This window comes from Puma concolor, chromosome A1, assembly GCF_028749965.1.
Source record: "Puma concolor isolate L17-30 chromosome A1, mPumCon1.1.hap2, whole genome shotgun sequence".
NCBI classification, from domain to species: Eukaryota; Metazoa; Chordata; class Mammalia; order Carnivora; family Felidae; genus Puma; species Puma concolor.
Genome location: NC_141667.1, coordinates 30,468,774 through 30,490,642, shown reverse-complemented (window position 1 = coordinate 30,490,642; position 21,869 = coordinate 30,468,774). Strand labels below are relative to the sequence as shown.

General features: G+C 37.6%; 1 protein-coding gene across 1 annotated transcript in view; it reads right to left on the bottom strand.

The window, feature by feature from the left end:
• The window catches only part of WDR70 (WD repeat domain 70), a 305,807-nt gene extending 291,141 nt beyond the window's left edge, over positions 1–14,666 (bottom strand). Inside the window, exons 1-4 of the mRNA XM_025923710.2 lie at positions 14,514–14,666; positions 14,354–14,419; positions 12,243–12,326; positions 3,301–3,421 (exon numbers count right to left, since the gene is read on the bottom strand). Of these exons, the coding sequence (XP_025779495.2) occupies positions 3,301–3,421; positions 12,243–12,326; positions 14,354–14,419; positions 14,514–14,538 (296 nt within the window). The 5' untranslated portion in view covers positions 14,539–14,666. The remainder of the gene's footprint in view (positions 1–3,300; positions 3,422–12,242; positions 12,327–14,353; positions 14,420–14,513) is intronic.
• Positions 14,667–21,869: the final 7,203 nt, after the last annotated feature.

Sequence of the window (21,869 nt, the reverse complement as noted above, 5' to 3'; positions counted from 1 at the left end):
CTGAGGGGACATCAAGAGTCCGACGCTCAACCAACTGAGCCAAACAGGCACCCCAGGACTCTTTTCTTAAGCAAAACACAAAAACACAGAAGAAAAGATTAATAAACTAGAATACATTAAAATGTGAAACTTGTGTTTATTAAAAAAACACCATTAAAAAATAAAAAAATTATAATAAACCATCAAGCAACCCAATATAAAATCTGACAGAAGATACAATTCTTTTTATATCTTCAGAAGAAAAAATATATCTCCAAAAAACTTTTAAAATGATGCACAACTACACTAGTAACCAGCAAAGTGCAAACGAACATCATAAGGCTATTACTTCACAATAATCAGATTGGCAAAAATGAAAATGTGTAACAATAATGGGTGTTGGCAAGGATGTGGAGCAACAGGAATTCTTACACTCTGCTGGTGGTAATGTAAATGGGTACAAACTCTTCAGAAAATAATTAAGCCAAATATAGTAAAAGTAAGTATGTACTTAAAGACCTAACAAGTCTACTACTAGATACATACTGTAAAGAAACTTTTGCACATATAAAACAGAGGATGGCTACAAGGCAGTAAAAACATAAAAAATATGTCATAATAATACAGAAAAACAGCAACCTAAACTGACTAGACAATGGAAAAAATTAGTGTATTTCTAAAAAGAAAACCAAACTGCACTGAAAATAAACTATAACCTCACTTGTGAACATGAGTGAATCTCAAAAACATCTTGGATTAAAAAAAAAAAACACCACCACCAAAGTGAAAAAAAATCCAAGACAGCATTAACAGCATCAATATAAAATAAGAAATCATGAGGCCCCTGGCCTCAGTCAGTTGAGTATCTGACTCTTTATTTCAGCTCAGGTCATGATCCCACGGTTTGTGGGATCGAGCCGCAAGTCAGGGCCCTGACAGTGCAACGTCTTCTTGGGATTCTCTCTCTCCCTCTCTGCCCCTCCCCGACTCAACACTCACTCACATGCATGCACTCTAAATAAATAAGTAATTTTAAATAAGAAATCATATAAAACAACATACTGTTTAGGAATACACTTATACCTAATAAACTATTTAGAAAAAAAGGAAGTAAGGGTAAACAAAGTGAAGATTTCCCCTGTGCAAGAAAGAGAAATATGAGCAGAAAGAGGACTTCAAAGACACTAGTAAAGCTCTATACTGTCTCCCAAGCTAGGTGTTCACTTCATCATTCTCTCTACTTTAAATGTAGGATATACAGAACTTTATATGTATAATATACTTCATAACAAAAATTTTGTTTAATTAAAGGGAAAAACAACCCTGACTTTACAGTGTCCATAATCTTATGAAAGAACACACAGCAGAAATAGTTTATATAATAGTGTATAATACGCTAAGTGCTATACTAGAAAGGTTGTAAAATATGCAAAACAATATTATATATGTCTTAGGGATACAAAGATACACAATAACGTTATAAAGAGATACATAAAAAAATTTAAATTTAGAAGATTGGTTACTTCTGCCAAGAAGGGAGGGGGTGGCAATGGAAGGCAGTTCTGAGAAGTGTTCACCATAACAGTAAAAGTTTACTTCTTAAGCTGTCTAGTGGATACTGTCCTTTATCAACTTTTTGAAAGTCTTAAATACTTCATAATAATTTCTTACTTATAATTTAAAGTAATTTTTATTAAATCTAGAAAAAAAGAGAATAGCATAATAATCTCATATCTGAGGGACAATAACTGCCTAAGAAATATATCTTAGAGAGCCTACCTAAGTGGCTCAGTCAGTTAAGTGTCAGACTTTGGCTCAGGTAATGATCTCACGGTCCATAAGTACAAGCCCCATGTCGGGCTCTGTGCTGACAGTGCAGAGCCTGGAGCCTGCTTCTGATTCTGCGTCTCCCTCTCTCTTGACCCTCCCCTCCCTGCTCGTGCTCTGTCTTTCTCTCTCTCTCAAAAATAAATAAACATTAAAAGAAATTAGAAACGTATCTTGAATAAAATATGCTCAAACACATGAAAACAATGTTTGTACAATGAAATGTGATATAACTGAGATTCTTTAAAAGCTAGAGAATGTTGGGGCGCCTGGGTGGCTCAGTCGGTTAAGCGTCCGACTTCGGCTCAGGTCATGATCTCGCGGTCCGTGGGTTCGAGCCCCGCGTCGGGCTCTGTGCTGACAGCTCAGAGCCTGGAGCCTGTTTCAGATTCTGTGTCTCCCTCTTTCTCTGACCCTCCCCTGTTCATGCTCTCTCTCTGTCTCAAAAATAAATAAATGTTAAAAAAAAAATTTTTTTTTAATTAAATAAAATAAATAAATAAAAAGCTAGAGAATGAGAAAAAATATCAAATCCAACAAGTTTATCAATATAAATTATGAGGTCCAAATTCAAGTGGAGAAATAAATGATCAGATTTATTTTTTAAAAAAAGATGTAAAAATCACAGGAAAAACTGCATAGCCTTATAGCAATTAAAATTATGCAGAAATTATACAACTTCGAGTTGCCTCATTGAAGAAAAAAGTCATTTAACAGTTTCCTCCCACCTATATGTTCTAGCATTTTGCCCTAGTACGTGAAAACCATTATCAAAAGGGCCTTTAAAAGTCCTTAACTAATGTTGGGGCGCCTGGGTAGCTCAGTCAGTTAAGCACCCAACTGCAGCTCACGTCATGATCTTGAGGTTTGTAAGTTCAAGCCCTGCATTAGGCTCTGTGCTGACCACTCAGAGCCTAGAGCCTGCTTCGGATTCTGTGTCTCCCTTGCTCTCTGCACCTCCCTGCTCATGCTCTCTCTCTCTCTCTCTCGCAAATAAACATTAAAAAAAACATTTTTAAAAGTCCTTAACTAATGTGTACTTTCTCATTTATCTAAAAATGTGTATTTGTTTACAAAATTTCAAGAGAATTCTTTTTAATTATGGGCTTTCACTTCCCTAGGAAAAAGGTCACCCTGTCCCTTCTCAGAACCAGTAAAGACTGCTCCCCCTAGTGCCAACGCATAGTCATTGTGGTGACTGACAAAAGAAGCTGTCACTTGCTTTATATTTCTGAGAAAACTAAAATCTGATAGTGTTTACTTGCTGACCTCTAATTAGAACTGAAGATCTTTAATTAAAAAAAAAAAAAACTGAAGATATTTTAAAAAATTTTCTTAGAACAAAATCTCTATCTTTATCCTCTTTTTTCCTTTGCAATGACTACCAGTTTCAATTATCTAAGATAATCAATTATCTAGATTCAATTTAATCTGAGATTAAACACCTAAATGGGAGCGATAATTTAACAGAATCCTTTTGAGAAAATCAAGCACCTGGAAGATGATTTAGAGCAATCTCTGACCACATTTGAGCCTGAAGATGTTGGTTCAATATCTTCATTTTGCCTTCTTAATTCTTTCTCTCTGTTCATTTCTTCCTCTTTTTCTCTTGCTTCTGAAAAGATTAAAAAATTTTCCAACAGTTACTCCTCAAAATTTTTCACTATTAATAAAGGCTAAAAATTAACATAGTCACAGAGATGTAACTTAGAGTGGTCCCAGTAACAGCAAAAAATTATCAACCTACATGTCTAACAATGGGAAAATAACTATTGTAAACCACGATAATATAAAATACAGTCAATAATATTAGTGATGGAAAATGTACAAATCTGGGAAAAATAGTAACAGATGCGCTAAGCAAAATTAGCATGTGAATAGCATATGAACCACAATGTACTATCTAAAAAGATACGGGAGGAGTCTGGCTGGCTCAGTCAGTGGAACATGTAATTCTTGATCTCTGGGTTGTGTGTTTGAGCCCCACATTGGATGTAGACATTGTTTAAAAATAAAGTCTTTAAATCAATTAATTAATTATTAATTAATAAAAATAAAATAAAAAGATGTGGAAGGTTATAAGTAAAAAAGTATCTAAAAGTAAGATCTTAGGTAATTTTACTTTTCATTTTCAATGTTTTACACTATAAACAGAATTTTGTTCATTCCTGGGTCACCTGGGTGGCTCAGTCAGTTAAGCGTCCAACTTTGGCTCAGGTCATGATCTCATGGTTCACAAGTTCAAGCCCTGTGTCGGGCTCTGTGTAAAAAAAACATTTTGTTCATTTCTGAATTTCCCACACTGGATTTGTGGTCAAGGACTTCCCACAAAAACCATGAGAAAATTTCAGATTTCTAGAGTTATTTACCTTGGAAAGACAAAAACAAATATCCAAAGAAATTAAATCTTTTTCCTCTGATAATCTCACTCTACAATTGAGGGACACATAGGAAGGAAATTAATTATATGAACAGTCTGGTTCTTAACTACCATGATCCTCAATAACTTAAGATAATCTTTAACATTTTTCCTTAATGATGAAAAAACAATACACCCAAACTTAGGCACTATTAAAGGGTACTTATTAATTGGAATGTTGTACTCTTTAGGGTCTTCTGTTGATAGGACCTGGACGATGAGAAACAAGGAGATAACAAGCAAGTGTCAACAAGTAACTAGATATCCTCTGAATTCAAACAAGGAAGATTAAACTCTGCAGGAAGAGGTAAGGCCAATACATACTACAGCCCTAGCTTGTGTTCATATTTTTTGTGCTCACCACTGGGCTAAGGTGACTTAGAAGTTGACGATTCTGCACTCTGATGCTGAGGTTGAAAAAAATAAAAAAGAGGAAGATAATGTCCTATAAGAGCTGCCCCGGGGCACCTGGGTGGCTCACTCAGTCAAGCGTCCCATGTCAGTTCAGGTCATGATCTAACGGTGGGCAGGTTCAAGCCCCTTGTTGGGCTCTGTGCTAACCAGCTCAGAGCCTGGAGCCTGCTTTGGATTCTGTGTCTCCCCCTCTCTCTCTGCCCCTCCCTGCTCACGCCTTATCTCTCTCCTTCAAAAATAAACGTTAAAAAACACTTTTTTTTCAAAGAGTTGCCCTGTTTGGCTCCTACCCTTATCCTGCTTCTCCAGTCAATCCCTCTGTACTCTACAGGGTGGGAGGAGAGGGGTTCGGGGGTGAAAAACACTTGGACATTTGATCCTAGGCTCAGGTCTTAGGGCAGTTCTGACCTTACTCAGTAAACAGTACCTCGGCATACATTATTAGCTATCCAACAGCCATTTCTCCCTTTTTCCTTTGCTCCAAAAACCACAATTTTCTCCAGATAAGAGCAAGTGCTTCAGCAGATCCTGGGCCCCTCCCCGCCCAGAAAGGGTTAAAACTTGATTCCAACTCAACTTTATCACTCTTGTCAGTGGCTGTTTTTTGGAACTGATGTGCCACACTAATACTAGTCAATTAAGATCTGAGGAGAAGTCAGCTGGAAGAAAACTTGAGAAAGGTTTTCTTACTTCTTTTATTTATTTTGAGAGAGAGAGAGAAGAGAGAATCCCAAGCAGGCTCCATTCAATCCCATGACCTTGAGGATCATGACCTGAGCTGAAATCAAGAGTCAGTTTAACCAACTGAGCCACCCAGGCACCCCATACTTTTAAAACATATATCAAACAGTATCCTTTCAGCCTGTGGAGGTGGTCATCTGCATGTAACAAAATTTCACTTACAATTTTAGGTCATGAGAATATACCCAGCTTGGGACAAGCCAATACCCTACAACTGGCAAAGCAGAAAAAGAGGGAAAAACTTAATATTCTTCAGGTCAGGACTCAGAAGATGGAAGAGCCCCATTCCAGAGTTATTGTCATGTGCAACAGTACATTTTTCTTAGTTATGCCATTTTTTTTTTATTTTTTAATGTTTATTATTTATTTTTAAGAGAGAGAGAGAGAGAGAGAGAGAGAGAGACAGAGCATGAGCAGGGGAGGGGCGGAGAGAGAGGCAGACACAGAATCCAAAGCAGCCAGCACAGAGCCTGACCCGGGGCTCGAACTAAGGAGCCGCGAGATCATGACCTGAGCCAAAGTCAGACACTTAACCATCTGAGCCACCCAGGAGCCCCTTGAGCCATTTTTAATTAGGTCTTCTAGGACTTCTTTGCAAGTAACAAAAAGTATCTTAATAGCAACCTTAATTTAACAAAAATTAGAGCAGCTAATACTTAACACAGAGCTAACTATGTATGAGGTATTGTTTTAAGCACTGCCTATAAATTAACTCTTTTAATCATCACAACGACCTCTGAAGTAGATATTATTTTTTAGCTTTATTGAGGTATAGGGGACAAATAAAATTATAAAAGATTTAAAATGTACAATGTGATATAATATACATATACATTATGAGAGGATTCCCTCCATGGAGTGAATGAACATATCCATCATCTCACATATCTACCTTTTTTTTTTAAGTGAGAACATTTAAGTTTTACTCTCCTAACAATCTCAATTACACAATACACTTGAAGTAGGTACTATTATTCTCACTCTGCATTTAGGAAATCTATGCCATTGAAAAGTCAAGTAACAAAGCTATAAATCCCAAAACAGTGAATTGAGGCTCCAAAACTGGATCTTTCTGAGATGTGACCAGACTTTCTTAAGAGACTAAAATTATCCAATGAGCACCACCCACCTTAAGTAACAATTTGCCTGCCTTTCTCTCCAAGAGGCAATAAAGCCCACCCCTTCACTGCATGCTTGTGGCCAGACTATCCGGAAACTGGCCCACCCACCTGTTTAACTAGAGTTCCTCAGCAGAGGATAACTACTCCAAACTACTTGTCCCTAGTGAAGCATCTAATTTTTTAATTTAAAATTTTAATTTTTTAACACTGGAAAGGATCTTCTTTTTTTATTTATTTTTTATTTTTTTAAATTTTTTAAAATGTTTTTATTTATTTTTGAGACAGAGAGACACAGCATGAGCAGGGGAGGGGCAGAGAGGGAGACACAGAATCTGAAGCAGGCTCCAGGCTCTGAGCTGTCAGCACAGAGCCCGACACAGGGCTCAAACTCAGAGTGTAAGATCGTGACCTGAGCTGAAGTGGGACGCTTAACCGACTGAGCCACCCAGGAGCCCCAACACTAGAAAGGATTTTCTAATCAGAGAGGTTCTTGCCATCATGTGATGCTTCATTAAAGCAAAGGATAAAGATAAAAGGGGGATTAAGACATTTTAGAGGAAAAAAATTTTTCTTCCTCATTGTTAACTGAGGACAAAAACCAAAACCAAACAGAATTCAGTAGTCTATAACTCCCTGACAGAGGGTATCATTTCATGCACTTTAACCCAATGTGGAACCAAGCACACTGTAAGCACTATAAAAATGCTCTGTATCTTCCCTCAACCAAAATGAATTAATCTACTACCCAACACTTAATTTTATACTTCCAAGCACCTCATTTTATTGTTCTCTACCTTCAGTTATCAACTATGGACAGCCATTTCTGCAAAAGCCCCTCCAAATGTACGCAATTTTTGTCTAGATTACCAGCAAACTATCCAAAACCTCCATGTCCCATCTGGGCTGATTCACACAAACTGCAGACTCAAAAGAATGTAATTCAGCAGCTGAAAATCTCAGAGCCAATCATTATAGCAACCACTTAACTTGAAGAAATGAAACTTAAGATAAAATATAAAAGAAGTAAAGGGGTGCTTGGGTGGTGCAGATGGTTAAGTGCCCAACTCTTGATCTCTATGATCTCAAGTCTGTGAGTTCAAGCCCTGCATCAGGCTCTGCACTGATGGCGTGGAGCCTGCTTGGGATTCTGTCTCTCCTTCTGACCCTTCCCGACTTGTGCTCTCTGTTTCTCTCTCAAAATAAATAAACTTAAAAAAAAAAGTAAAAGAAATAAAATTACCAGAAATAATAGCTAAAATAAATGTTCTCTAATCATGATACTCTTTTTACCCACGGGACTTAAATCTTGCTAAATGTTTTTGTTATTCTACTTTAAAATAATGCATTACCCTACAAATTTCATATAAATTTACACTGAATTTAATTTTTTTTAATGTTTATTTATTTTTGAGAGAGAGAGAGCACAAACAAGGGAGGGACAGAAAGAGAGAGAGAGAGAGAGAGAAGAGACACAGAGGATCCAAAGTGGGCTCTGTGCTGACAGCAGTGAATCCTGATGTGGGGCTCAAACTCAGGAACGATGAGATCATGACCTGAGCCAAAGTCGGATGCTCAACTGACTGAGTCACTCGGGTGCCCGTAATTTTACGTATTTATTGCCAAAATACCAGGAAGTAAAGAATAAGAACATTTTAACTACATTTATGACGTATCTCCATTAAATATTTAGGGATATAACCATTATGTACCCAGCTCTGTTAGGCACTGCAAAAGTGAAGAACAAAGTTCTTATCTTTAATACGTGAACGATATTAAGATACAATCTATAGTGTTTTTTAAAGTGTCATGGAAACAAAGCCATTATATCCAAACAGGTTTTTAAAGAACACCTAGTGAGGTGCCTGGGTGGCTCAGTTGTCTGAGCGTCCGACTTCAGCTCAGGTAATGATCTCACAGTTCGTGGGTTCGAGCCCCACATTGGGCTCTGTGCTGACAGCTCAGAGCCTGGAGCCTGCTTCAGATTCTGTGTCTCCCTCTCTCTCTGCCCCTCCCCTGCTCACGCTCTGTCTCTCCCTCTCTCTCAAAAATAAATAAACATTAAAAAAAAAAAAAAGAACACCTAACAAAAGTAAAATATGAGGCCTTAAATGATGAAGTAGTATTCAACCAGGTAGAGAGACCATTTCAAGTACACCGGGGGGGGGGGGGGGGGGGGGGGAGAAACCTTTAAGCTTTTCTAATTTCTAAAATGTACAGGACAGATTTTCTTTTCAGGATCATTAAATCATCCATTGAAATCATTTTCAAATTCTTTCATGTTTTTTTTTTTCATTTTTTTCCAGTTACATAACTGAGAAAGTTCATAAATCCATCTAAAACATAGGCACAACCAAAATAAGCATTTGAATAAAAAGAAATTGGGGGGGGGGGCGCCTAGGTGGCTCAGTTGGTTGAGCATCCAATTCTTGATTTCAGCTCAGGCCCTGATCCCAGGGTCGTGGGATCAAGCCCTGCATCAGGCTCCTTGCTAAATGTGGAGCCTGCTTAAGATTCTCTCTCCCTCCCTGTGCCCCTGTCCCCAGCTCACAATCTCTCTCCCTCTCTAAAAAAAAAATAAAATAAATAAATAAATTTTTAAAAAGAAATCTTTCCTCCCCACTTATGTCCTCATAGTATTACAGTCCTAAAAAAGGACCTTTTATATGACTTAAACAAACTTAGAGCTTTCAAAAAATTTAAAAACTTAAAAAAAAAATTGCACCACTACTATTTCCTGACATTTTAAATAATGCATACTTTATTGAGGTTTTATAGTAATTCATCCTTTCTACTAGGGCATTTACCAACCAAAACAGTTCATATTCATATATACAAACTCGCTATTAAAAGGGACCAAAGTTTTTATTCTCCTCAAGTTTCATGTCAATGCTCACAGACTCCAATCCAAGCACAAGATAAATTATGCCCATATCAGTTTTTGAACTTTCAAGAAAAATAAGTCAAACTTTGGATTCATATGTTGAGATCAGGGTAAAAACAGCAGTCTGAGGATATAATACTATATCCAAGTCCAACAATACTAAATCAAGGAAGTTCAATACATTTAATTCATCCACAAACATCACAGAAGAACTTGGTTCTGAGATAATGTTTCAAATTTTAAAAACGTAGTAACTCTTCACTGTAAGTCCTCTCAGGTGCTAAACGCATATGTGCTTTTACTAAGAAAAACTCTAGCAATTAAAAGTGGTATTTTTAGGGTGCCTGGGTGGCTCAGTCTGTTAAGCATCTAACTGCAGCTCAGTTATGACCTCATGATTCGTGGGTTCCAGTCCTGCACTGGGCTCCACGCTGACAACTCAGAGACTGGAGCCTGCTTTGGATTCTGGGTCTCCCTCTCTCTACCCCTCCCCTACTTGTGTTCCCTAAGTAAGTAAGTAAGTAAGTAAGTAAATAAATAAATAAATAAATAAAGAATAAACAAATAATAAAAAATAAAAGTGACATTTTTCAAGTACTTAACTGTTTAAAAAGTACTATGCCTGGGGCACCTGGGCAGCTCAGTCAGTTAAGCGTCTGACTCTTGATTTAGGCTTAGGTCACCATCTCAGAGTTTGTGAGATCGCGCTTCATGTGGGGCTCTGTGCTGACTAGTACACAGCCTGCTTGGGATTCTCTCTCTCCCTCTCTCTGTATCTCCCTCACTAGCATGCATGTGCTCACTCTCTCTCTCAAAATAAACTTAATAAATAAATAAATAAATAAATAAATAAATAAATAAATAAATAAAACTATGCTCAACATCTTAATCCTTTCAAGAACCCTCTAAGGAAGACCTTATTATCACTTCCACCTAACAGACAAAGAAATTAAGGCTCTAAATTTGAAAACTCATCCAACATTATCTCTAACCTGATGTGTGGCTGACCCTCAAACCTAGGTCCTCCAACTCCAAATCCCAAGCTCTGTATCCATACAAAGGATTTTAAAACATTCTCCAAAGAAGCAGCGTTTTTCAAAAGGCAGTATTACAGTTCCAAATTCAATTTAGCCTTCTCAAGTATATATTGAGAACTTACCTTGCAAGGCATGGTATAGGGAACTATAGAACTTATTCAGGTGAATAAGACAATCTCTGTGCCAAATGTTTCGTTATCACATGCTGAAAGAGGTAAATACAAGAATGCTATACTATAACAGTATAAGCATTCACTAAAATGTTTAAAAATCAAGCGGTTAAAGCATTTGTAAATAGGCCTCAAATACAAAATGTCTTTGTATCTTGTCTGATGATACCAAATTATTTAATATTTTTAAGTATGCTAAGAGGATCGGGGGGCACCTGGATGGCTCAGTTGGTTGAGCATCCGACTTTGGCTCAGGTCACAATCTCACAGTTCACAAGTTTGAGCCCTGCATCAGGCTGGCTGCTGTCAGCACAGAGCCCACTTCAGATCCTTTATCCCCCTCTGTCTCTGCCCCTCCACAACTTGTGCTGTCGCTCAAAAATAAACATTTTTTTTCAAGGATCTGTATCTCTTAAAAACATATACTAAAATATTTACAGGTGAAATAATGTCTCAGATTTGTGCCAAAATAATCTGAGAGGGGAAGTAAATGGAAATAACACCAGCCATGAATTATTATAGTACTTAAATCCGTGTGATAAGAGTTCATTACCATACTTTTGTGTATTTTGTGTGAGATTTCACATGACAGTTTTCTTAATAGTATATGTACATAGTGGGCCTCTCATCACACACACACACAAAAAAAAAAAACAACTTATTCTTCCAAAGACCAAAAAAAATCACATGTAGCTCACTTTCCAAATATTAGGTATTACTGTTATATATCATTTTAAACCAAAAAGGACAACTGGCAGAACAACAGTCACTTAAATTTGTCTAAAAGTCCTATCTCTGATTTCTAGCCCATTTTACTCTATCAGGATACATCTATTCCTTCTCCAATGTAACAACGATCTGATTCAGATCCAAAGAAATCAGTAGAGAAGTCAGTCTACTTGGAAGACCCCAAGGCGCTTTCCAGAATTGCCAACCACCTGGTATCAAACCAGACAGTCTGGAAATTAAGGCCTTCGTTACATGTGTGATACAATTCATTAATGCAGGGGTTCAACAGCAGCAGCCACATTCACTGTATGTCTCAATTTTCTAAACTGAGTCAACACTCAGTGGTGTACACAGCTCTGAGTGCCACCTCTCGCCCAGCCTTCCAAATACTGGTTCCGCTGTAAGCAGGAAAAGAAAAAAATGAAATGAAAATCAGATAAAGGTGAAAGGAGAGGTAATAAAGAAACTGCTATTCTGATTCTTACAAATTAATTTAGAATCCTTGCTTGTTCATAGCACACACTTCAAAAAGATTTTAGCATCCAGGCTTTCTAATCCTACTTAGATGCAACTTTTTACGTTAAAATAAAAATAATAACCTCTGCTTCCAAAGGAATGAACACATGTGGTCTTTTAACAATTTTGAATTTTTTTTTTCTGTTTTTTAGAAAGAAAGCGCACGGGAGCGGGGCCGAGGGAGAGAGAGAGAATCTTAAGCAGACTCCACACTCAGCACGTAGCCAGACAGAGGGCTGGATCCCACAACCCTGGATCATGACCTGAGTCCAAATCAAGAGTCTTGGATACTCAACCGACTGAGCCACCCAGGCACCCCTTTCTCAGTCTTCTATAACTGTCGATATACTTGTTTAAAGCGTGTACAGGATTTAAACCAATAGAAAAGGACATAACTGTACTTCTTACCCAGTGTTTTCCGACTTCTCTCCACAGCCGTTCTTCGTGTTTGTTCAAACATTGCTTCCAAATCAAATGTTCGAGCTTTTTTTCCTAAACAGAAATAAGTAGCAGACTGTGATCTTCTTGCACTAAACTGGGCAAACTTTAGGCACTCAATAAATACTTATAACCATTTAGTCTGTTTCATTTATAGCATGGCTACAAGATAAGTATCTAAGAAGAACGAGTTTATTTCAGGGAATTTTTACTGACAGTCTCATCATTAACCAGCCAACTTTCCCATCCTCCTCTAATCCCCTGGACTCTATCCCTTAAACCTAACACTGCTGTCATAGGCAGAACGGAGAATGTTCACACCCTAATCTCGGGAACCTGTGAATATGTTATATTACACAGCAAAAGGGACTTTGTAGATGTAATTAAGGTTATGGACTTTAAAATAGATTATCCTGGTTTAAAACAGAAGATTGTCTTAATCTAAATCACAGAAGCCCTTGCAAGCAAAGATGCAGAACAGATACAGCAGAAGTCAGGGAGATACAGTGTGAGAAGGACTGGAAACACTACTTCATTTTAAGATCAAGGCAGCAAGATGACAAGTAATTCAGGTACCTTAAGGAGCTAAGAGACTCCCACCTGACAGCCACTAAGGAAACTGGGGCCTCAACCCTAAAACCACAGGAAATCAAATTCTCACAACAACCTGAATGAGTTTGGAAGCAATATATTTGTTTTCGTCGTGTTTTTTTATAGTAATGTCTACTCCATGTTAATAAGAATATGGTAAAAATGTCATTCTTACGTGATACCGACTTTTGTATAAATTGAAACAAACTTTCTGAAGGGCATTATGACAAAAATGTATCAGTTTTAAAAGACATATACCCAAATTTTTGGTTACTTTTTAATATTTATATGTTTTATTATAGTCCATTCTTTAGAAAACTACCCTATGAAAACACACAAAAGTTCCTTTTACAAGACATGAAAGTTATTTATAAAAATATTAACTTTAGTATTACTGAAAAAAATTAGAATTATAAACTATGTAGGAGAAAGTTTAAAATATTACAAATTATGCATTTATATTAAATGGACTACTATTCAGCCATTTTGAAAGAGCATTTTATAACATGGGAAAATCCTTAGAGTATTACGAATTAAATAAAGCATATAATTAAGAGTAATATAAATTTGTACACACATATGATCTTAAGTTTCTTGATAAATACACAACAGGGAAAACTGGAAAACAAAGTTCTAGGTCTTGATTTCTAGATCACGAGATTATTAATGGCTTTACTTTCTTCTTTCTCATCTTTTGTGTTCTTCAGATTTCCTGCTATTAATATATGTTACTTTTGACATCAGAGAAGAAGCTAAAGAACTGAAACAAAGTACTGTAATAATACATAAGTATGCAGTATTTTTGCAAAAACAACTACCTAGAAGTAAAAATGTGGCATAAGACATTACCACAATAGATGGGTAAATGAACACCAACAAGAGACCTGGACACATTAGCCTGATATCTGTTCTGTCCAAAACCCAAAAGAAATGGAAAAACAATTTACGTCGCTTTCTTACAGTAATGTTTTCAACAGATGACTACATCTCTGTTTGAAATGTTTTTCTTTATCTCATAACAAGGCTTCACAGAGAGATTGAAGTAACGATGCCAGGGAAGAAAAGCTTGAGTCAAAAAGGATTTAATAACCGTTATAATATCACTTAACGGCTCACCTGTTACCAGAAAGGCCATCTCGTTACAGACCACGGTCAATGGTTAGCTCTCAGTCTCTGGACACAAAAAGACAACTCCCTCCACCAACCAATACCGTCCACCACGTGGGTCAGTCACAAAGCTACCTTTCTCTCTTACAAGGCTTTCCACTCGTGTCACCTGAGCTGGTCCCAACAGACAGGCAAGAATTGGAAAATGGATGGAGAATTCCCAGAAATTGCAAGGTGTACACACTAGAGTTAAAGTAACTAGGACTTGGCACAGCGGAGGGTGCGGAACAGAGGTGACAGCTGGGCCTCCCCTCTCAACCTGCGGTTCTTAAAACCTGTGCAAAAAAAAAGAAGACGGAGCTAAGCGTAAGGCAGTCACTTACCGAACCCGGTGAAGCCCATGGTGACCGCCAGCTGCGGATCCGGTCCCGACGCGTCTGAGCCTGTCACTGGGGCAAGAGGAGGAGAAGACCTCGTTAGTGCGGCGACGCCGGCACCCGCTGGCCCTACCCACCCTGCCTAGGATCGCCCCACGGAACCCACCTTCACTGGGCCCCGGGCGTTCCATGGCCGGCCGCCTGCCGCAGAACGAGCCACAGCCACAGAACAAGCAGCTGCGAAAGACTCCCGGCAAAACCAGCAGGAACTATCGCCTTTCAGGTACTGCGCCGCCTCCGGGACCAAGAGCGTCACCTTCCGCGAAGGGATCGCGGCCCCCGGATGTGCGCCGCCCTAGCGGGCTGGCGGGGCATAAGCACCGCAGAGACTACCTGCTAACTCCGCCCACTGGCTGGGAACATCACCTAGTTTTGTCAACACCCTTTCTTTTCTTTTTTTTTTTTTGTATTTTGTAGATTTTATTCAATGACGATATATTATTGGTATACTAAGCATCTAGAAAAGATAGAGAAAGAATGAGTCCACAGGTCTTTCAAGGAACAAGTAAACCTTGTGGTTTACTTGTGGAAGCCCTCAGACTTTATTTCTCAATCTTGGCTGCATATTAGTATGCAAAACACCTGGAGAGGTGTTTTGTTTTGTTTCATATTTTTTATTCAAGTATAGTGGACACACAAAGTTACAATAGTTTCAGACATACAGCATAGTGATTCAACTAATCTGTGTATTGTGCCCACAAGTGTAGCTACCATCTGTCACCATACAACACTATTACAACACCATTGATTAGATTCCCTTTGCTGTGCCTCTTGTCTCCATGACCTATTCATTCATTCCATAAGTGGAAGCCTCTGTCTCACACACCCTTTCGCCTCTTTTGCCCAACCTCCTTCCCTCTGACAACCATCAGTTTGTTCATTGCATATATGGGTCTGTTTCTGCATTTTGCTCATGTGTTTGTTCATTTCTTAGATTCTATATATGAGTAAAATCATATGGTGTTTGTCTTTCTTTGTCTTATTTCTCTTAGTATAATACCCTCTAGGTCCATCCATATTGTTGCAAATGGCAAGATCTCATACTATTTTTGTGAGCATCCTTTATTTTTCAAGGTGCATTTACTGCCAAGATGACACAATCCTCACAGAACTCTACAGAAAAGCCAATATACTCCCTTTCTTTGTGTTTTGTCCTTCTCTATGAGGAAACCCTCACAAGTCTCCACATTTTAGGTATATTTTAATTAAAAAATGTGTATTTACTACATGACCAACAAGCACATGGAAGCCAAAAAGACTTGAGTTGCTGTAAGAGTTGTCAAAAAATGCTCTAAGGCTCATATTCTTAGCCCAAGCCTCCCTCTGTTAGGCATGATTGGTTATAGAGTTTCCCAGCTCACAGCAAGCATTCCCAAAGCACTTGATTCACATACTTACTATATTTTCACTTCATATTGGTTTTAATTCCTTCACAACATAACTCCTTATCTGAAGTTCAAACTAATGGTATATTATTTAACTATATACTTCTGAATTCTAGCAAAACCATGTATAGTCCTAATAAGTGTTGCTGAATAAAAATATTTTTATAGAGGGGCGCCTGGGTGGCGCAGTCGGTTAAGCGTCCGACTTCAGCCAGGTCACGATCTCGCGGTCCGTGAGTTCGAGCCCCGCGTCAGGCTCTGGGCTGATGGCTCAGAGCCTGGAGCCTGTTTCTGATTCTGTGTCTTCCTCTCTCTCTCTGCCCCTCCCCTGTTCATGCTCTGTCTCTCTCTGTCCCAAAAATAAATAAACGTTGAAAAAAAAAATTTTTTTTTAAATAAAAAAAAAATATTTTTATAGAATTAGTCATTGGCCCCACTATTACCTTAGTCTCCTATTTCAAATTATGCTTTAGCTATACCCACTAAATGATAATTATCAAGTCTAATGTCATTTCCATTGCTCTTAAAATAAAATGCAAAATTACCAACATGTCCCCCAAAGCTTTTTGAACCTCATTTTTTCTATTTTCCACTGTACCTGTCTTCTCTAAACAGCTTCAGAACATCATGACCTGAAAACTCTGACTCTTCACCAATCCCTATACCCTTCATTGAATTCTACTTATTCTTCAAACTCAAATTAAACTTCAGTGCTCTTCTAAGCATTTACAGGCCTTTATAGACCTCCAAGTAAATTAGACCCCTCTAACTATCATGTAATCTAGTACTCTTCTTTAATAGCATGATGACTAGATGGTCACTCAGTTTTTAGCAAATAAATGGAAAAAAAAATGTGGTGCCTTGGTGGCTCAGTTGGTTAAGCATCTGACTCTTGGTTTCAGCTCAGGTCATGATCTCCCAGTTTGTAAGTTAGAACCCCGTGTTGGGCATTGCCCTAGCACCACAGCACCTGCTTAGGATTCTGTTTCCCTCTCTCTCTGCCCTCCCCCGCTTGCTCTCTATCTCTCTTTCAAAATAAATAAAAATAAACTTAAAAATGTTTAATGAAAGAAAAAAATGAATGAATAAGACAAAAAAAGTAGTTGTGAAGACAAAAGTTACTCCTCTTTTATGAAGGATGTTTTATAGCTTGGGACAACAACGTTTGGTTTAATCCTAAGAGATTACTCAACCTCTAAAGTCAAAAGCCAATGTGAACTCCAATCAATACGGCCAGTTGATTATGCCTTTAACAAAGTGATATTAATGCCACTGTCTCTTCTCTGAGTACAAATAAGCAGGCCTTAGGTCGTAAAATAGAACTTTATGAATACAACTCATTAAGAAAACCATTGCCCAAGCTTATAACTAGCTATTTCAGCTCCTTGGTAGTCAAGGATTTATAGATAAGAACTTGAGAAAATATATAATTTTTTTTCTTTTTATTAAGACTTTAATTTTTTAGAGCAGTTTAAGGTCCACAAAATAAAATCGAAGGGAAGTTACAGAGATTTCCCACACGTCCCCTTGCCCTTACACATGCATAGCTTTCCCCATTATCAATATCCCCCACCTGGTGGTACACATTTTATAGTTGATGAACCTACACTAACACATCATGATCACCACAGTCCATAGTTTACATAGGGTTCACTCATGGTGCTGTACATTCTATGGTTTATGACAAATGTATAATGATGTGTAATCATCATTATGGTATCAACATTATGATATGCTTATTCAACCCTCCTCTCCCTCCTCCAACCCCTACCAACCACTGGCATTTTTACTGTCTCCATAATTTTACCTTTTCTAGAATGACATATACTTGGAATTGTACAGTATATAGCTTTTTTCAGATTGGCTTCTCTCACTTAGTGATATACATTTAAGTTTCCTCCATGTCTTTTCATGACTTAATAACTCATTTCTTTTGAGCACTGTTTAATATTCCATTGTCTGGATATACTACCATTTACTTATCCTATTTCACCTACTGAAGGACATCTTGGTTGCCTCTAAGTTTTGGCAATTATGAATAAATCTGCTATAAACATCATGTGCAGGTTTTGTGTGGACAGTTTTCAATTTCTTTAGGTAAATAGCAAGGACCAGGATTTCTGAGTAATATAGTAAAAATATGTTTAGTTTTGTAAGAAACTGCCAAACTGTCTTCCAAAGTGGCTGTGCCACTTTACATTTTCACTAGCAATGAATGAGAGGTCCTATTCTGCCACATCTTCACCAGCATTTGGTATGTCAGTGTTTAAAGATGTTGGCCCCTCTAATGTGTACCTAGTGGTATCTTATTGTTTTGATTTGCGTTTTCTGGATGACATGATGTGGAGCATCTTTTTATATGCTTAATTGCTATCTGTATATCTTTGGTGAGGTGTCTTAAAGTCTTTAGCCCATTTTTTAGTCAGATTGTTTTCTTATTATTGACTTTTTAAGAGTTCTTTGTATCTTTGGATTACAATCCTTTATCAGATGTCTTTTGCAAATATCTTCTCCCAGTCCGTGTCTTGTCTTCTCATTCTCTTGATGTTGTCTTTTGCAGAGCAAAAGTTTTTAATTTAAAAAAAAATTTAATGTTTTTATTTATTTTTGAGAGAGACAGAGATAGAGCACAAGTAGGGGAGGAGCGGAGAGGGAGACACAGAATCTGAAGCAATCTCTGGGCTCTGGGCTGTCAGCACAAAGCCCTACGTGGGGCTTGAACTCATGAATCGCGAGGTCATGACCTAAGCTGAAGTCAGATGCTCAACAGCTCAACCGACTGAGCCACCCAGAGCACCCAAGTTTTTAATTTTAATGAAGGGCGGTTTATCATTATTTCTTTCATGGGTCATGTCACTGGCATTGTATCTAAAAAGTCATTGCCTTATCCGAAGTTACATACATTTTCTTCTATGTTATCTTCTAGTAGTTTTATAGCTTAGTGTTTTACATTTAGGTCAATGATCCATTTTGAGTTAATTTTTGTGACAGGTATAATGTCTGTGTCTAGATTCATTTTTTTTTTTTTTTTGCATATGGGTGTCTAATAGTTTCAGCACCATTTGTTGAGAACATTCCATTGTAGATATATAACATTTTAAACTACAAAGTGCTGGAGAAAAAAAAGAAAAATGGAAGATATATATCAACAACCAGTAGAAGTAGATAATCATGATCATTACAGAAAAATCACAAAAATTTATTGTGATAAAAAAAAGAAACAATAATTGCACTACCGGAGACTTCTGCACTAAGCTGTTTTTTGGGTTTTTTTTTTTTCTGGCTTTGCCTGCACGAAACGTCTTCATAATAAAAGTGGTAAGTGTGCCAGAGTAACTTTGATTTTCTTGGCGCAAAGTAAAATTATTTATGAATCAAATATTTGAGAGGGAGGATAGCATAGCATTAAGCAAATGAGTTCCAGAACTAGAATGTCTCAGCTCAAATCCTGATTCTAGTAATGTAATTTTGATGATTTACTTCGTCTCTCTGTGCTTTAAATAGTTCACCAGTTAAGTGGATAATATAAGGATAGCACCTATCACCTCGTAGATTTTTCTGATGATTGAATGAGTTAATTTTCAAAAAGCAATTAGAATAGTGCCTGGCATGTATTGCACACCCAATAAACGTTGGCCATTTTTTAAAAATTTTTTAATGTTTTATTTATTTTTGAGAGAGAGGGAGACAGAGTGCAAGCCAGAGAGGGGCAGAGAGAAAGGGAGACACAGCATCTGAAGCAGCTTCCAGGCTCTGAGCTGTCAGCACAGAGCATGACAAACCCACGAACTGCAAGATCATGACCTGAGCTGAAGTCCGGTACTCAACCAACTGAGCTACCCAGGCGCCCCAAATGCTGGCCATTATTAAGTGCCAGATACTAGTGAGAGTAGTGCAGACATAAAGTATAGTCTCTGCCCTCATGGAATTTCCATTCTAATGAGGATATTTTTAAAAACCCTAAGTGCCTCATGGGGCTAGATAATCTACTTAAATACAGAGCTACTTGAGTAGTAGTTCTCAAAGTGTATTCTGCAGGTTCCTTTAAAGGTGTTCATGAGATCAAAGTTATTTTCATAATACTAAGACATCATTTGCCTTTTTCACCCTATTGACATTTGCACTGATGATGCAGAAGCAACAGTGGGTAAAATTGCTGGTACCTCAGCATAAGTCAAGGCAGTGACAAGCAAATTGTCGTAGTAGTTCTTGTATTCCTCACTGTTATATACCTATTTTAAACAAAAATGAATGAAATGAGTGTCACTTTGAGGAAGACAACTCATTGTACTTGTTACTAATGAAAATTAGAGCACTTAAGAGAAAATCGGAATCTTGAAAAATTCATCAAGATTGTATCAAGGTTGGAAAAAAAGATTGTATCAACTAGCATAAGCTTAACAACTCCCCAATACTTATAAGATTTTTTTTTCAACGTTTATTTTTTTGGGGACAGAGAGAGACAGGGCATGAACGGGGGAGGGGCAGAGAGAGAGGGAGACACAGAATCAGAAACAGGCTCCAGGCTCTGAGCCATCAGCCCAGAGCCCAACGCGGGGCTCGAACTCACGGACCACGAGATCGTGACCTGGCTGAAGTCGGACGCTCAACCGACTGCGCCACCCAGGCGCCCCAAGATTTTTTTTTTATTAAGATAGATTAACACCATCATTTTTTTCTATTGGTTAATGAAATAGGTCAACATTTGGAAGTTCTGCGTTACATAGAGAACCAGTATTTCCCAAATGACCAACATATAATGTTTCAGAATCATGCATGGATAGAAGGTCCATTCAAAATACAAGCTAGACAAGTGGTTCTTAACAAATTTCAAAAAAAAAAAAATCACTGATGGTTTCAAATTCCACATCATAACTAACCTTTAAGAAACTGTACCACTTGTCAAGTTCGTGTATACTATCAAAGAAGAACTTACACATCTAAGAAGTTATTAAAAGACCTCTTATTTTCCCACTACATAACTGTGTGAGGCCTGCTTTTCTTCATATACTTCAAGTAAACAACATATCACAACATATTGATGGCAGATGCAGATATGAAAATCTAGTTAACTTATCTTCTTAAGCCAGACATTTAAGAGATTTGCAAAAATGTAAAATAATGCCATTCTTCTAATAGTTTTATTTTTTTTTTTATTTTTTAGTGTTTATTTTTGAGAGAGAGAGAGAGAGAGCACAAGCAGGGGAGGAGCAGAGAGAGAGGGAGACACAGAATCCGAAACAGGCTCCAGGTTCCGAGCTGTCAGCACAGAGCCCGAGTGGGGCTCGAACTCACAAACTGTGAGATCATGACCTGAGCAGAAGTTTGACGCTGAACTGACTGAGCCACCCAGGTGCCCCTAATATTTTAGTTTTAGAAATATGGTGATTTTTCATGAAATATGTATCATTTATATTAAAATGGATTAGGCTTATACTTTATTTTTTTAGGCTCATTCTTTTAAATGACTTTTTAAATTTCTAATTTTTAGGAGACATGTAGCAACTATTACCAAATATAACCCACACGAACAAAAACTCTTCATAATCCTTAATAATTATTAAGATTCTCAATAGTCTTGATTCCACAACCCTAGGGTCATGACTTAAGCTGAAATCAAGAGTTGGACGCTCAACCAAGTGAGACACCCGGGAGCCTTGCAGTGCAGGAATATTAGCCTAATATTGCCAGATCATGCAATTTGTGGAATTGGAAACTCTCAATTGTGTATTTTATCTCAAATTAAAAACAAACAAACACTGTACCAGACCATCAGTTTTCAATATATGGTCTACCAAATAAGAAAATCGATAGCTGGAGACCCATCTGCCTGTTTATCCACGAACAATACAAACCTATTTTTTCCTGGTATATTTACTATGAGGTATAAGATTATACTATAGGTCTGTAATGTTATAGAGATTTTAACATTCAGAAATGTAGTCAACCCCTTATTTGAGGGAATAAAAAATAATTCAAGTAGCAAAAGATTATAGTTTAGCAAAGGCCATAGTTTCGTATCCTGGACACACAGGCACAAGAGCATCTGGCTCAAGGGATCCCAAACACAGGAGGTT